The sequence below is a fragment of the Scleropages formosus genome, chromosome 13, assembly GCF_900964775.1.
Source record: "Scleropages formosus chromosome 13, fSclFor1.1, whole genome shotgun sequence".
Lineage (NCBI taxonomy): Eukaryota > Metazoa > Chordata > Actinopteri > Osteoglossiformes > Osteoglossidae > Scleropages > Scleropages formosus.
In genome coordinates, this window is record NC_041818.1 from 434,704 (window position 1) to 451,030 (window position 16,327).

Below are 16,327 nucleotides of genomic sequence, written 5' to 3' on the forward strand. Positions count from 1 at the left end.
TGAATAGCCTAATTCTAGTTTTATTGTTTCAGATCAGGAAACATTCATCTGACAGTGGTAATTTCACCAAATATTGAAATAGGTAAAGAAGTCCAAGGACCTAAGTCCTCTTTAATTTTCTGAAAAAGAAACGAGGAGTTGGTGTGTAAAAGGCGATTCAGATCGGGAGTAACAAAGATACCTGAGTATCTAAAACCAGAGGCTGACAGTTGAAAGGGGAATCACTAAATGGAATGACGAGCGCTAAGTCAGGCACATGGTGTTGGTGTGCTGTGTGCTTTTCACACTGAGCTCAGAGAGAGAGTCAGCGACGGACCGTACTTCTTATATCGCTTCCTCCTACTCGGCTCCTCAATGCTCAGGCCCATGCAGGGTTTTGCAGGTCACGGGGTGGAAGGTGTCCGACAGGATTCCCTGCAATAGGACACCCTCTCCAGACTATGGTCCTGCCTGAGCCTGCCAAGAGACAGGATGCCGAGTACCTCCATTTGTTACTTTTACTTTTGATTTTTTTCATTTTGACATTATTTTTGCCTGCGGAAACTGACTTACATATATGAAAATAAATATTTTCTAATATTGAATTATTCTTGCTATGGTGTTTCTTGTGCACTTACAGAATTTCTCTAAATCACAACGGCATCTGAAGTGCCACATATTTATCATTTTTCACCTCAAGTTTTATGTTGAGGGACTGATCACCTTTGATCATTGTCCTGTTACTGTTTTGCATGGATGTGTACCACATATTTCATGCCTTTCTGCATGAGCTAGAAACAAAGTTTCATTTTGAGGAAAGTATCACATTTGCCTGAGGAGTCTGAGATCTGGCAAGTCCAGTGTCAGTTTACATTTCATGTTTCAGTTTTAAGAGTATAAAACAACATTTTAGGGAATGTTTTTGAACAGCTTCAAGTAAGCTCTCTGATACTATTTTGTAGTGCAAGAGCATTACATATGAATTGAGAAGCTTGTTGTAGATATTTAATAGACATTTTAAGAAAGCTGTTTCCAGTTAAAGGTGGTGCAGTGGGTTGGACCATGGTCTTGCTCTCCGGTGGGTCTGGGGTTCAAGTCCTGCTTGGGGTGCCTTGTGATGGACTAGCGTTCTGGCCTTATGCCCTGTGTTACTGGGTAGGCTCTGGTTCCCTGTGACCCTGTATAGGACAAGTGGTTCTGAAAATGTGTGTGTGTGTTTCTGGTTATTGAAATATTGTGGGTGAAACAGTGTTTTAATAATCACAGCTTAATTCCATTTAAGATGAACACCTATCTGTTATCAGTAACTGCTTGTCGAGAGCAGGGTCACAGTGGTCCACAGCCTATCCTGCAAGTATGCAAGGTACACCCTTGCTGGGATTCCTGTCCATCTCAGGGAGCTTACATGCACAGACATTCATCCACACCCACACACAAAGGGTTAGATGAGAGTTACCAGTTCACCTGAAATGCATGTCTTTGGACTGGGGGAGGACATCAGAGCACTCAGTAAAATCCATTTGAAGGAGAGAAAAAGCTTTCAAAATTTGCATGGAAAAGAAGTGGAAAACTACACAAATGTGAAGATGAAAATAGAATATTAATTAAAATTAGACTGTATTATTGCAAATCTACCACTGCCTAAATTGCATATTGGGGTTAGATAAACCATTCTCTCGTGTATTCATAGATTTCCGAACAAACGTATTCTTTTAGCAGACATTTTCCTCTAAAAAAGGTTGTACAGCAACACAAAGTAAACAAAAGCACATGAAGAACAGACACAGGGCATCAGATGCTGACACACAATTGTCTAAATTCAGTCAATGTGTCCAGTATCACCGTTTTTACTGTATATGCAGTAGAACTGACTGTTGTGAGAAATGCAAAGGTGGTTGTTACACATTGTATGAGGCAAATTTAACATGTATTAAAGTCACGATACAGTTCAACTTTCAAGTAAATGTATGTGGCGGTGAAAAAGCCAAGGTTTTATGATCTTTATTACACCAGTTGGTTCCAGTTGTCTTCGGCAAGACTCCTTCAAGGGGATCTCAACCAGATTGCTTCAATAAAAGCATGCTGCTCTCCAGTCCACATGTGATGGAATGTTGTCTAAAATGTCTCTGGTTCCCTCTCCCACACACAGCTGCCTCCTGTGGAGGTCATGCAAGCAGGCCTCATGATGCAGGGCTGATAGAATCTGAGAAAGGGGGCACTGGGAACCCTCTTTTCAATTACTACTCAGAAAGACCAGACAAATGACTTTGAAAAACCATAAATATAAATGTGCCTGAGGAAAGTGGCAACAACTTGTTTGAAGGCTGCCACATGTTATTTCAAATGTGTATGCAGCAATTTAGTTTCAGGGTAGGACAAAAACAAAAGTACTCTTGAAAAAACTTCAGATTTTTACATTTACTTTTACTCATTTAGAAGACACTTTACTCCAAAGCGACGCACATCTCATAGAAAATACAATTTGTGCATCACATCAGGATTTTTCATGTTTCTTTTTCACATTTCTTCGGGAAAATACCTGCACCTCAGAGCACCATTATGAAAAATAACAAGAAATTTACTTTTACAGCATGGCAAGCACTTACTGTGACCCTGTAGTATGATAAAGCAATTCATTATTAATCAAAGCTCTAAAGTGCTCTAGAAATAATTAGAGGTTTGAAAATGTCCAGCTTACACTTTTTTGTCACTGTTCCTGAAATGACCTCTTGAAGATGCCTTAAAGCAATAGAGTGATTTACTTTGACGTCTTTAAAGAACTGGAATAGGATAAATGGAGGGCACTGAGACCCAAGACTCATGTAACCTGAAACCTTCAGAAATGAAAGTCAGCACATGGATATTTGGTGAAAAGTTTGTAGCTATTCTTCCTTTCTAACATCCCAGACAGTAAAATCCATGGAGAAGAAACACAAGGAAAAGACACACATTTCCATGATATCAGTAGCACTGGGGAAAAAGGAAAGGCAACAGGAATTAATTTTCCAGTGCTCACCATGAAATCCTCTGGTCTCTGAGTAGCTTCCCCAAGCTGCTTATTCTTTTGTTGCTGAAAGGGAAACTTCCTGCTGAACACTGAAAACATCATATCGAATGAAGGGTCCAGCAGCTTCACAGTGTTTTCTTAAATTATTCATTATTCAGTGCAATTCATCATAGTGGTTTGTGCACAATCCATCTCGAGTCCCTTTTGCACATTATTTAACTTCCATGTCTTCTTTACTGGTGTGCTACAGTTCTCTGTTCTTCATATTTATGAGTCAGAACTCAGACAGGAGCAGTAAAAAGTATCATTTAAGATTTATGGTCCCCTTTCTACTTATTTCTGTTATCCTGTCCTTTGTTTAAAAGAAAATCTGCTTTCTTCTTTGTTTCCATTTGCAGTTATGATACCGAGTGTATTTGCCTCACAAGAAAATAACTGTGGGAGTGTGGGTTTACTTTACTGCCCGCGCTTTCACTATGAAAATATATGTACACGGTGTAATGTGTTCAGTGTGTTCAAAGGAAACCATATGTAGGCAGACAAAGGGCCACTGTTCTCCAATAGCTGCAGTTCCACACCCCCTTTCCTCTTGCGCCTCGACAGAGACACGGACAAGAAACGGAGAGGCAGAGGAGGATAGGTGTGGGGACGCCGTGCACTCAAGGTCTCCTGCTGGTCTACATCGTGCTGCCACAGTACAGGTGAGCTCTCGAGCCACAGACATCCGACCACAGAGGCCACAGTAGCCATGAGATGTGTGCTTGGGCTCCGGTGTGGGGAGACATGGCTCGTAGTGGGGCACGTACAGCAAATTTTGGCGAAATGGAATGCTGCCACAGGACTTGGTGACAGAATGTAACGGTGCTCTGAACACCACCATAGGAATAGGGCAAGAAACACAGTGAGCCTTGATGTATTGTGCTCTGTACTGGTTATTCTGCACAGGGTCCGTGTGTGTGTGTGTGTGTGTGTGTGTGTGTGTGTGTGTGTGTGTGTGTGTGTGTGTGACTGTTCCACATGCACAGTGCTGGCTACACTAGCTGGCCCTTCGTCTTTTCATGGCACTTTAATGTCAGCGTGAGGTCAAGCGCTTGAGTTGTTGTGATTGCTGTTAATTCATTGCAGACCTCGCTCAGGAGGTGACTGTGAAAACAAGAGGGAAAATGTGAAAAATGTGCTTGGAGAGCATGTCTATCTCAAGGCACTCGGGAAGGTTCAGTGTAAACTCAAGATAAACCTCAAAAGATATTTTTCCATACATTTTTAAAAAGAGAAGTCATTGCACGTATCGATCTGGACACTAAGATTCTGCCAGTTTCAAAGATTTACTGCAGTTCATTTTTTGGGAAGTTGGGACAAAACTGAGTAGCTGTTCATGTGGAGAAGTGTGTTTGCCTAAGCTTGTGTGGCTCCTTTACATTTCTGTAAGTGAACACCACAGAGAACCACACAGACACCATATCCAGTCGAGGTACATGAGTTGTGGTAACAACTTCCATGCAAGTTATTCCTTTCGACTACTTGAGAGAGATCATACACTGCCTAAGGTGACGGATCTTGCCTTTCATTAGATGCTACGCTTTGGTTTGTAATTATTTTTTTCCTTTAAAACGCACAAGTAAATTGAACAGGCAAAAACTAGTCTGGAAAAATCATAAAAATCCCTCAAGACATTATTTTAAACAAATCTTTCATGTGGGCTGAAATAATAGTTACTTAATGAAAGTCTAGTATCCATTGCCTAGTTGTGCAGATTATGATTATAATTTTTTAAAAATTTGCACATCATCAAACAGCGATATTTTAAAATAAAGTAATACCAGTAAGTTTTTATCCTAAACTTAAAAGAACATTAATAGTGAACATTGCGATATGTTATTTAGACACAAATCAAAATTATTTAAACATGCTGTTGTTATTTAAACAACAACAAAATTGTCAATTACAATTACAATTATTTAAACAACAACGACATAAACAACAATTTAATATCACACGCACACACACACACACACACACACACACATATATAATATTAAATTGTTAGGAAAAAGAACCATTCATTTTACAGTCATTGCTCTTAGCAACTTGCATTTTCCATAGATATAGGGCCACCGTTTATTGATTGCATACAATACATTTTTTTGATTGGATTCAATACATTTTCAACTTCCTCTTACCTGGGAACATATTCAGTCTTACCTCAAGTATCTTCGGAGACAAAAGATCTTAAGCCAGGACAGTCAGCAGTTCTTGTTTCAGTTCCTTGCTTCAGTAATTGATGTGAGGTGCCGTGTGCATTCGACAACATGTGCTTCTGATGGTGATCAAAACCTTTTGGAAAGCAAAACAAAGCAAAGGACAGCAAAGCAAAGCATAGTCCTTAAAGCAGCTCACAAAAAATTAAGCACAAGGGATGTCATGTTTTAATCAGAATCCCAAAATGACTCTACTCTGGCTGTTTTTGAATGAGGCTTTGTTTCAGTGAGAACAGGTCCTTCTTCTTCAGAAATGTTATTTTCCTACTGGCCTGTGCTTGCCAAGCAGTAATGAATATCAGGCCAGTCCTAAAATGAATGTATGAAAGAAGCATGCCACTTCGCCTGAAGGTCATCAATAACACATGTCAAACAAAAGCTTGAAGAAACTACTTTTTACTATTCTTATGTCCTATGTTGATACTTGAAAGGATATACAGTATTTTCCAAGCAGACAGTATTGCAGTTGTGTTTCATGTGTAACTGCATTTATGTGACGGCCTCAGTGTCATTCACATTTTCTGGCAAAAGCTGATACTAAAGATGTCATGTGTCATGGGAAGCCATGATATGCAGTGACATAATGTAACATCTTGTCTTCAGTACGCAATAAATTTAAGTTTAATCAGCATAGAATTCATATTATTCCTGTTGTCCTGGAATCATATGTCAGTACATCACTACAATGAGACATTAAAAACATAAATAATGAACTCCCTCTTTGACTTCTTTGGAAGTTTGCCTAGCAAGGGACTGGTTTTCAATATGGTAAAAACTTGGCTTTACCTTCCCAAATTTTGCTTGCAGCCACTGAAAATCTCATGGTTTGCCTTGACAATGACAGCATGGTGAAAATATGCCCAAGAGTAAAATAGGTTTTTAGAGGAGTGTGAAGAAGCTACAAGGTGAAGGAAGGCACTGATGGAAGTCACACCTTGCTTTGAGATCTGGAGAAATCAAAGGCCCTTTCACCTGCTCTGCTGTTCAAACAATAGAGCCACTTGTTTCACTGTTATGCACAACACTTCTGATTTGTCTTTTCAGTCAGGCCTTGCCACACTCATGCAACATCCATTGCGTCAGAGGGTGTATCTTATTTTTAAAGATTTAAATTAATTAATGTAAGAGACGAGGCAGGAGACAGGAGATGCAGTCGCCCGTTGCTGTGGGCTTTTATTTGTCCTTAGACAGGGAAGAAGGAAGGAGACGGGAAAGGGGGACCAGGGAACAGGTAGGGAGAGGTTTTGTGCTGGTCAGGGGGGCTGGGAGAGTCGGGTCGGTCTGGACACGGGCGTCATCTCAGGGATCGGGTTCGGGTTCGCCTCGTTCTCCTCCTCAGTCTCTTCCCTCTACTGCTGGGCACCGTGGAAGAAATAGGGAGTGAAATCAGCCCTAGCTCTGGCTGCTTTGCCCTGTCTCCGCCCCCTCCCCGCGTGGCCTTGGCGTGCTACAATTAATTAATAAATTTTTCTGGGCAGGGCTTGGGATTACATAGACAGTAAACAGTTTTCTTCTTGTTTGCACAGTGAATCAGTTGTAGACGTGAAGTTATCTATGGCTCATCCTGACGTATTCTTCAATCCAAGGTAGCATCTTCTCGATAACTCAATATACCTCATTCGCTAATTTTAAGAAAAGCCATTTTATGTATTTATTAATCATTATTTAACTTTTTACATATAATCACATCCCGCCAGACTGGCTGTATGGTGCTTTCAGATCGTCGACCAGTGTATAGTGAAGTCCACTTTTAAAAGACAAAATAATAGAAGTTTAACTTATCTAGTTTGAATAATGACCTCTTTTTTGCAGATGTTTTAGGAAATTTGTCTCTGTACAGGCTAGAACATCTGCAATACCAAGTTTCACAGCTACTCTTTGAGGAGGAGAAAAACCTGAATTTCGAGGACATTTTATTGACCGACCTTTCAATCACAGAAAACAACAAGCAAAAAAGGAGAAAAAATGAGAAATCTTCTGGTCTAAAGCATATATAACAAGATCATAATTAGTCACCAGCCCAGCCAAATTGGAACCGGTCAGCTAGTGTAAAGGCAAATATTAATATGGATTATAAAAATCTGTTCCATACCTGTGCCAAAGTAATCATGAATTCTGAAATAATCCCAGCTACCTCCTGGCCTGTCAGATGAAGTCACAATACAATGACAGGTCTCCTAATGCTGCATAGGTACTCCACAGGTGGAGTTAGACATGAACCCGTGGCAATTAAAACACTTTCAGAGAGTATTACACATCTACTTTTACTCCTCAGGAATAAGATTGATAAAATACATATTTCATATTTGGAAAGCTAATCTGTGCCAGGTGTCTCAGAAGAGGAACATACTTCTCTAAATGTCCCACTTCGTCCTGAAGAGACAAAACATCTTTTGTCTGATTAGTTTGCTTAAACAGGATTTTCATGAACTCTGTGGTGCATTGGCTGGAGAATCACTTCCCAAAAGCCATTAAACCTGATCACATTGGACTTGCTATAGCTTCTTTATCTATCTGATTTCTGCATGATATACTATTTTATAAAGTACGCTGAGGGAGATTAAGGAATAGGTTTTGGATTTGTCTTGGAGCTATTATGAATGGGCATCTGTAAGTGCTGAAGTCATCCCTGATTGCATGTCCCTCAGCATCCAGGAACAAAACTTTTAAGCTCATTCACAGAATTTTCCTTACTCCTCCTCCAGTGCATCTTCATAGGATGTTTCCAGGGACATTTCAGCAGTGTTTTAAATACACAACTTCTCCAAGTACCTTGATAAATTTATTCAGGAAATGTGACAGTTGTTATCTACACCAGAAGTTCCCTCTGTAAATTAAGTGTTAAAATTTCTCCCTATTAAAAAACTGGCAGTTCATTTGCATGACAATTCTTATGAATTCTCAATTATATGGATACTCGTCTGGAAGTTATTAGGAAGTGCAGCATAATCATACCTGTGATATAGTTTAACCTTTTGACCTGACCCCTCGCTCTATGGATGTGGATGTATTTGTAATTTCTCTTTGTATTTTCACTGTACATCTATGCTGTTATAACCCTGTACTGTTCACAAACCTGTTTTTATTTTTCTGAGAATTTGCGTTACTTCAAATTTTTAGTCACTTGCTCTATGGTTATCTATTGTTCATTACAAGGGTTCAATATGACCTTGCTCTGTGGGCATCTTATTTCATTATGTGGTATAATGAAAGATAGCAGTATATTATACTATTTTGGTTTTAAGATTAGCAAAGCTGAAAGTTTTTCTTGTTATTTGTCTGCTGAGTTTTTGATTTTGATTTCTAGACCTTTCTTGACCTTGATTTCTAGACAAGACTGTCTGAAATAATAAAAGGGCAATAATAAAACTTCAAATGCTTTCCCAACCAAATAGTTGGGGCTTCTTTACCTAATATGAGATTTCATTGTTGGGTTGTGGAAATTAAACAAGTGATTACTTAGTTCTAGAAGTAGATTCTTTGTACGTTTGGTTTGGTAGGGTATGATCCAGGGAATCATTTGCAACTAGAACTCAGGAGTACCATGCAGTGTTAGTGGACCTCTCCTCCTTGTGATTTTATCTCATAGGCCAGGAGGCTGTAAACATCTTTACCTTTGATTCAAAAATGCCTTTATATTTCAGCTCTATCTGAAAATAACAAGTTCTGATACTGATTTTTATGATGCCATAAGAGAGACAAGGGGGACTGACACAAACTTATGATTCAGCCTATTAATCTCTTCTCAGTTACAGATGAGAAAAGTGCAATGTTGCGAAGACTTATTAATTCGCTGCCCTTTTAAAGTTTAACCACATTCTGGATTTCACAGTCTGTCAAAATGGCTTTTTTAAAGTAATTAATTTGCCCCATGACCTCATTTGGGCCCATTTTCAGTGCCATTAATCTGAGTTGCATTGAAGTGCCAGAGGAAAAGGCGTGTGCTCTTATGATAAGCCGTCTTCCAGCTGATTGCTTTCTTCACACGCTACACGCCTTTGTGTTCCAGGGCCAAAAGATAATGGTGACAGGGCTTGGCACGTTTCTCGCTGCTGGCAACTGACTGCTGGTGTCTGACATGCAGGTAGTTGTCGTTTATACAGCAGCCTCACCACTTCTGTCTTGCTGCTGCTCAGCAGATGATTAAGCACAAAAAGGGTAAAGACACCCGCACGGTGGTTAAAGTAAAGCAGCAGATTAGGACTCGTGATGCCGAGATGTGTGATATGATCCGGTATGGATAACTGATGGAGCTTCATTATCGAAACATATGTTTAAACTGGAGCAGCAGGAGACGGGGGCAACTACTGACGTCAAGCAACAGGTCCAGGACAATCACTAGGAGCCAGTGGCTTGCCTCATGGCTCCTCATGTTCACACACAGCCAGTGATATCAGGTTGCGTTGCCAAGGGGAAATGGGGGGAAAAGACCACTCCATAAATTACAGCCTGTGTCGAATTAACAGGATCTGGGATGTCCGTACATTTAACTGTTCTGGAGCACATATGCTTCATAACAACATTCACATGCTCCCAGGACAATCATGAGCAGAGCTGGAGAGGAAGAGTGTCAAGTATGAGTGCTTGGACTGAGAAAAGTCTATTTGAAACATAATTCGGAAACATGTCCATTACAGGTATCATTTACAAAAGGAACATTTCATGATAATTGGTGTAACGTAAATTTGTCTTCTTACAAATAGGAATTCAGTCCAACCCCAGGTTCTGCAAGTGAAACATGAATTCAACAGCACTTTGACAAAACTCCTAAATTCTTTGTTTAAAAGAGAGAGAGAAAAAAACTTTGCTGGAGTAACATATTTGTGTGCAAGAGAGTGAATTATGCCATCAACTGAAATTCAGTTATCTTAAAAGGAGAATGTGTGAACAAAAACGTTCATAGCCGACATTCACCCATTGTTTAACATTTTTGTCACGTAGAATGTAGGACCTGGGAAAGATTGGACCGAAGTACAGGAGAGGTTATCTGAAACCGAGGGATCAGGCAAGTTCTCATTGTTGGGGACAGGCAAAGAGTCAGTCGATTAGCAGTCAGAGTAAGAGCGAAGATCCGTAGATGAAGTCAGAGGGTGAGGCGAATGGTCAGAAGCCAGGGAACGAGGAACAGGAACCAGGGATGACATAGAACATGACATAAGAGCAAAGAGGATGGTTGTCTCAGTGAGATACCACGACCCGGTGAGCCGACTCCTTTTATATCCCGCTGCCCTGATTCACAACAGGAGCGATTGTTTGGTTCAAAGGCGTGACAATTTTAATGTCACAAGGCAGACTGACTGCCTTATATTCCTGATTCTTGAAGTATGTCATTATTCCAGAATAGATTTTCTTCATCTTTCTGTCATTTTTGTGTCACTCAAGGCCCTTCACTTCATCAAAATGGGGCAAAAGGAAAATTATTTATTTTTAATAACTTAAAATGTATTTTTAATGTTTAATTTGTCATACACACACACACACACACACACACACACACACACACACACACAATGTCTACAACCACTTGTCCTGAGCGGGATTGTGGCAAGCCAGACCCTAGCATGACAGCACATAGCACAGGGCTGAGGGGATACACTCCAGGCAGGACGCCAGTCTGCTGCAGGGCTTGAGCACCAGGCTCACCATAGAGCAAGCCCTGGCCAAGCCCGCTGCGCCACTGCACCCCCATGTTTCAGTTGTGTGGATTCAAAATTAATTATTCAAAATAAACATGGCAGAACTTTTTTCTGCTCTGATTTAGAGATCTCAGTGTATGTAGCAAAGCACACTAAGCGTGTGTAACACAGGAGTTTTGTGTTTTTATCTCGCTGGCATGGTAAAAACAGCTCCAGAGCACAATAAAGACAGCAAGATTGGGCGCAGATGTTTTCATCAAATTTAAAGTGCAAGAGTTCTTACTAACCACATTACACACACACATTGTCTGAACCGCTTCTCCCATACGGGGTCTGAACGGGAGCCTAACCCGGCAACACAGGGCGTAAGGCTGGAGGGGACACACCCAGGACGAGTCCATCACAAGGCCAACCCCCTGTGCCACTGCGCCCCTAACCACATTACACAAACATTTAAGTTCTATGGTAAATACCAAGGAGGGGTGTGGTGGTGCAGCAGGTTTGGCCTGTGCCTGCTCTCTGGTGGATCTGGGGTTTGAGCCTTGGGGTGCCCTGTGACAGACTGGTGTCTCATCCTGGGCATGTCCCCTCGTCCCCCAGCCCCATGCTCTGTGCTGCTGGATTGGGCTGTGGCTCACCTCAGCCCCACTCGGGACAAGCAGTTTCAGTCAGTGTGTGTGTGTGCTGAATAACAAAAACATATGGATTTTCAAATGTGCTAGAAAAATTTGTTTTTCAGCCTGAGCATAAGATTCTTCAAAATATCACATCCCCAAATTAATGTCTACAACTTTTGCCTAATAATTCCATTTAAATCTTCAGATGAAAATGTTGATTTGCAGAAAACTGTTGAAACGAACACTGAAAATTTTTACAATTTTTACATCTTCCAAGCAGAAAGTTCTGATCTGGTAAACTTGTGGTTCTGTCAGAAATCAATCTATGTGTTTACTCTTTGTGTACTGTGCTGACAATACCCTGGTTTACTTCTTTGACTGTTAACATTTTTTGCATATCTTTTTCAATGAATCTTTTCACTTTGCATCCTCATATATAATGTATGTATTAAAAATAAATCTTTTTCTTTCCTTCAGGCACCTCTGGATTGCCATTTAACACACTGTAGAGTTGAAGAAACGAACACAGAATTGACATCAGAAACATCTTCACTCATCTTCCCCTTTTTTGAGACCATCGAATGATACAAAGGAAAAAAGTGCAGTGAAGGAACCAAGGGAGCTGGACTGGACACTAACCTCTGAGACAGTGAACAGACATTCTGAGCAGGGATCAACGAATCTCAAATCAACATACAAATATGGTCTAGAACATACCCCTCACACTTTTTCTTTGAATTAACTTTGGGTAATTTTAAGAACAAGGGTTATTCAGACCATATGATAACAGAGTTTTTGGGAAAAAATGTAAATATTATTTTATTATTTTCATGATTCTACAAAAATTAAGCAGCTGACCTCATTTTCCTATTTACACCCAGTGAACTCCAGAAAAACTGGAGATACATGCTTTATTTTTGCCTTATTTTGATGAGGATCAATTAATTCAAATTTAATAGGCTGAAATACTTTCAGCCACCTGAAGTGCACTGCAGGCTGAAAGTAAAGCAGGAACCATTAAAACATTTCCTCACTTCCAAATCATCAATTTTCATCTACAAAGTCCAACGCACATATAGACAATGGGCTCAAGAGAAACTATGATTTGAGGGTTATGTAAAGACAAGGGACTCAGCATAACTATAATATGAGGGTTATGTTTTGGTTGCTGGATTAAGAGCAGGGCAGGAGAAGCATGAGCACTGCTTCCAGAAAACTGTTCAACATGACTGGCAAAGGTGATAGTATTTCAGCCTGACAGGACCTGCAGTGGAGTGCACTGCACTTGTGCAATACTGGCATTTCTTCTGGGAGCTCATCCAGTATTCTTGCAGTTTGGAGAAGCATCATAAATCCAGAAATATACAGCATACAAAATCAATGGAAGTGCACCAAAGTGGCAAGTCCATGACTGGAACTTGGTAAAAAAAAAAAAAATCAGAAGCCAGACAACAGATCCCAGCCTCAGATTGAAAAAGATCTACGCAGGAATGCCTGGTTTTGTCCAGAGCGCCTGCTGATGGTGCTGCTGGATCTGCCTTCCTCCGTCGTGTCGCAAGTCTTGGCACGGCTGCATGTTTGCACCGTCGCCGCAGCACTCCTCCCCTTTGGCAAAGCTGTGACACGACAGGAAATAAGTGGGTTTCAACCCAAAGCTGCTTTTTAGTGACTGCTTCGCCACCACAAGATGGAGAGTGGACAAGGAGTGGCCTGGACTGGGTCAAAGCCCAGCACCTCCGAGACTCTGCGTAGGCCTCATGAGGAGGAGAGCGAGAGCTCAGCGTTCAGCGGTGACTCAACACGGCCTTGCAGCAGTGATCTTCGAGGCAGAAAGACGAGTAAATATGTTCTCTCTTTTCCTCTTACTTTCTTTCTCAACTTGAAAAAAATAAGAATTTCAACATCACCCTAGTGACTGCATTGAAATTATCTTAACTGGTTAGAATTTTAATACACAAAAAGAGCACATAGTAATAGCACAGATAACACTTATGCTCACAAGATTACTTGATTAATAAGTACCTCCATACACTAAATAAATGGGTTAAGGGCTGTGGCAGCATGTTCTGCATTTCAGATTCTCCGGTGCAGTGGGGAGTGTTTTACACACACACACACACACACACACACACACACACACACACACACACACACACACACACACAGAAAAACATGTGGGATACAGGCATCTCTGGATCCGCCCCTTGCTAATCTCAGTGAACCTCCATTTATCACTCAGTGCAGAAAAACTTCTTTTCACTGAAGAAATCATATTGTCTGTTTCTGTGTGATCAGAAGAGAGGAGTCTCCACCCACTGTATATACAGCTAGTCAGACACTAATGGCTGGAAGGAGTTACAGTAACACAGCTTGGCCACAAAGGCATAGCGGAGTAACAGAGTGCATATTAAAAATAACTGATATGCTAAATTGCGTATGTAATGTGATAAATATGATATACGGCATATGAATAATATTCTAAACTTATACATCCACTACATGTTGGTATAGGTTCAAGACAAGAATGCATAAATGATTGTTTTGTTTTACAGAACGGATATTTTCTCCAAGGATTAAAAAGGGAAAGATAACAATAATTAGCAAACGGTCTATAATAATATCTGTGACATTCCAGGGAGTGAGGCAATAGTGATTGGGATTCCAGGTGTTTATACTGAGAAATACATGTGCACAAAACCAAAAGCAAAACTCTCCAGTGAAATTGATCAAAAAGCAGAAAAGACCCTAAATTAAGAGAACAACAATTATTTGAAGTGAAAAATTAAACTAACAAATGTTTTTCATTAAAAAAAGTCAATTCAAAGCCAAAAACCCTTTAACATTTGTTTTCACAGCCTCGGTGTGGCTTCAACATGCTAGGCTTTGACCATGAATTCTGAAATGTTTAATTAACCACATCTGGTGCTCAGGTGCAACTGTCAGTTGGATGGTTGGGCAAGGTGAGGCTCCATAAATTAAAGGAAAAATGTTTGCATCTTCAAAAATGTACCACTCAAATATTTGTAACACTAGGACACAGTGTTTCTCATTAATACTGAACAAACCCTTTTTTATCCACTATCCATTAGAGCTGTTATACATTCTGCTTTCTGAGTGTCCACAGAGAACATGTGACAGTTGAGGAGACTGCAGAATTCTGCATTTTCCCTGACATACGCTGTGGTTTTGGTCTTGTAATAAAAGGAAGCGCATAGCACAGTTACCTCTGGAGTAGAACAGTGAGCTCAACAACATTTCAGCACTAATTATACAGTACAGTGATCTAAAGTGTGGTAAAACATAGTATATCATCAACAAATGCTTGGACAAAACTTTCAAGGAATCGCTTCCAGGCGTTTCTGTGTAGTGCTGGGCCATTTGGGATCAAATTAATTTCTTTCAAAAGACATAAAGCACGATCACTTCCCTGTCAAAACAAATCAACCAGTTAATTCAATAAACATTAGAAATTATAGCTTCAGTGGTCTCTGGACGTCCTCTTGTTTCAGTAACAACCATTTTTTAAATTAAAGGTATGAGCTGACTGGGGTTTTAAGTCTTCTGGATGAGACCGCGTTGTGTAGGAAACTGGTTCTGACATTTCGGTTCCGCTGTTGGAAGCATCTTCAGGGAGCTTCCACATCTTACAAAGACTGGATGTGAACTGGAGTGTTCGATGAGGGTGGGTGTATTTATAGGCGGAGTTGGGGTCGAAGGTCGTAGCGGGTGGACCCATTGAGTGGTGTCCCTGCTGTGTTTTCCACCTGCACTGCATCTTTCGAGTTACTGATCGGCTCGTTGATTTGAGCTTCCATGTGAGGCAGTCAGGTTGGCCTGGGTCTGGAATGAAGATTCGAAATGAGAGGTGTCCAGGTCCTTGATAGTTTGAAACCCTCTTCTCGACTGAAGTTATCGGGGTGCTTCTCTGTCTGAATTGCTTCTCTTACTACGCGGCTCTTGTATCCCAGAAAAAGTGCAAGAAGCCTACGTGTTTTAAAGGTATTAAGTACATTTACATTGACATTTATTCATTTAGCTTATGCTTTTCTCAAAAGCCACGTAGATCTCATAGAAAATAGAATGTGTGCATTACCTTAGAAGAAAGGGACATAGCTGCAGATGCGTTACTCTTAAGTACAGTTAGTTTCCTTCACCATATGCACCATCGTTCATTACACAAGTAGCTGCATAAAACTTTACCAGAATACCGATGATTCCTAATCACTTGCCTTGCAGTTTTTTTTGAGTTACATATAAACATTTACGTTGCATTGCAGGAGTGGCTCTGTAAAGGATTGATCCAAGCATGATCATGAAAATTTTACCTTACATCAACTTAAGAGATTGTGGGCAAAGTCTGTCTGGAAGAGTTTTAAGGTCCTTTTTAAATGTGGACAAAGATTCAGCAGTTCTGAACGAGAAGAGGAGGTCATTCCACCACAACAGAGCCATACCTGAGAACCTCTGTGCTTTGCCTTTCGTGCATGGGACCACCAAGCAGGCAGATGTGGAAGAGCGTACCAGTCTGGTTGGGGTGTAGCGAATGATGAAGTCTTGTAGGTAGCTGGGAGCAGTTGTATTGATGCATTTGTAGGCCATAACCAGGGTCTTATATTTGATCTCTATAGGAAGCCAGTGCAGAGAAATTAGTAGAGATACATGGAAACGCTTCGGCAAGTAAAACACAACTCGGACAGCAGCGTTCTGTATCAGCTGCAGAAGTTTGATGGCAGTAGCGGGAAGGCCACACGAGAGAGTTGCAGTAGTCCCGATGGGATGTCACCATGGACCGACAAGCAGTTGGGTCTATTGTGGGGAAAGGTCGAATCC

General features: G+C 40.7%; 1 protein-coding gene across 1 annotated transcript in view; it reads left to right on the forward strand.

Moving 5' to 3' along the window:
- Window positions 1-3,599: 3,599 nt before the first annotated feature.
- The window catches only part of synpo (synaptopodin), a 28,011-nt gene continuing 15,283 nt past the window's right edge, over window positions 3,600-16,327 (forward strand). The window contains exons 1-2 of the mRNA XM_018745212.1: window positions 3,600-3,687; window positions 11,975-13,335. Of these exons, the coding sequence (XP_018600728.1) occupies window positions 13,185-13,335 (151 nt within the window). The 5' untranslated portion in view covers window positions 3,600-3,687; window positions 11,975-13,184. The remainder of the gene's footprint in view (window positions 3,688-11,974; window positions 13,336-16,327) is intronic.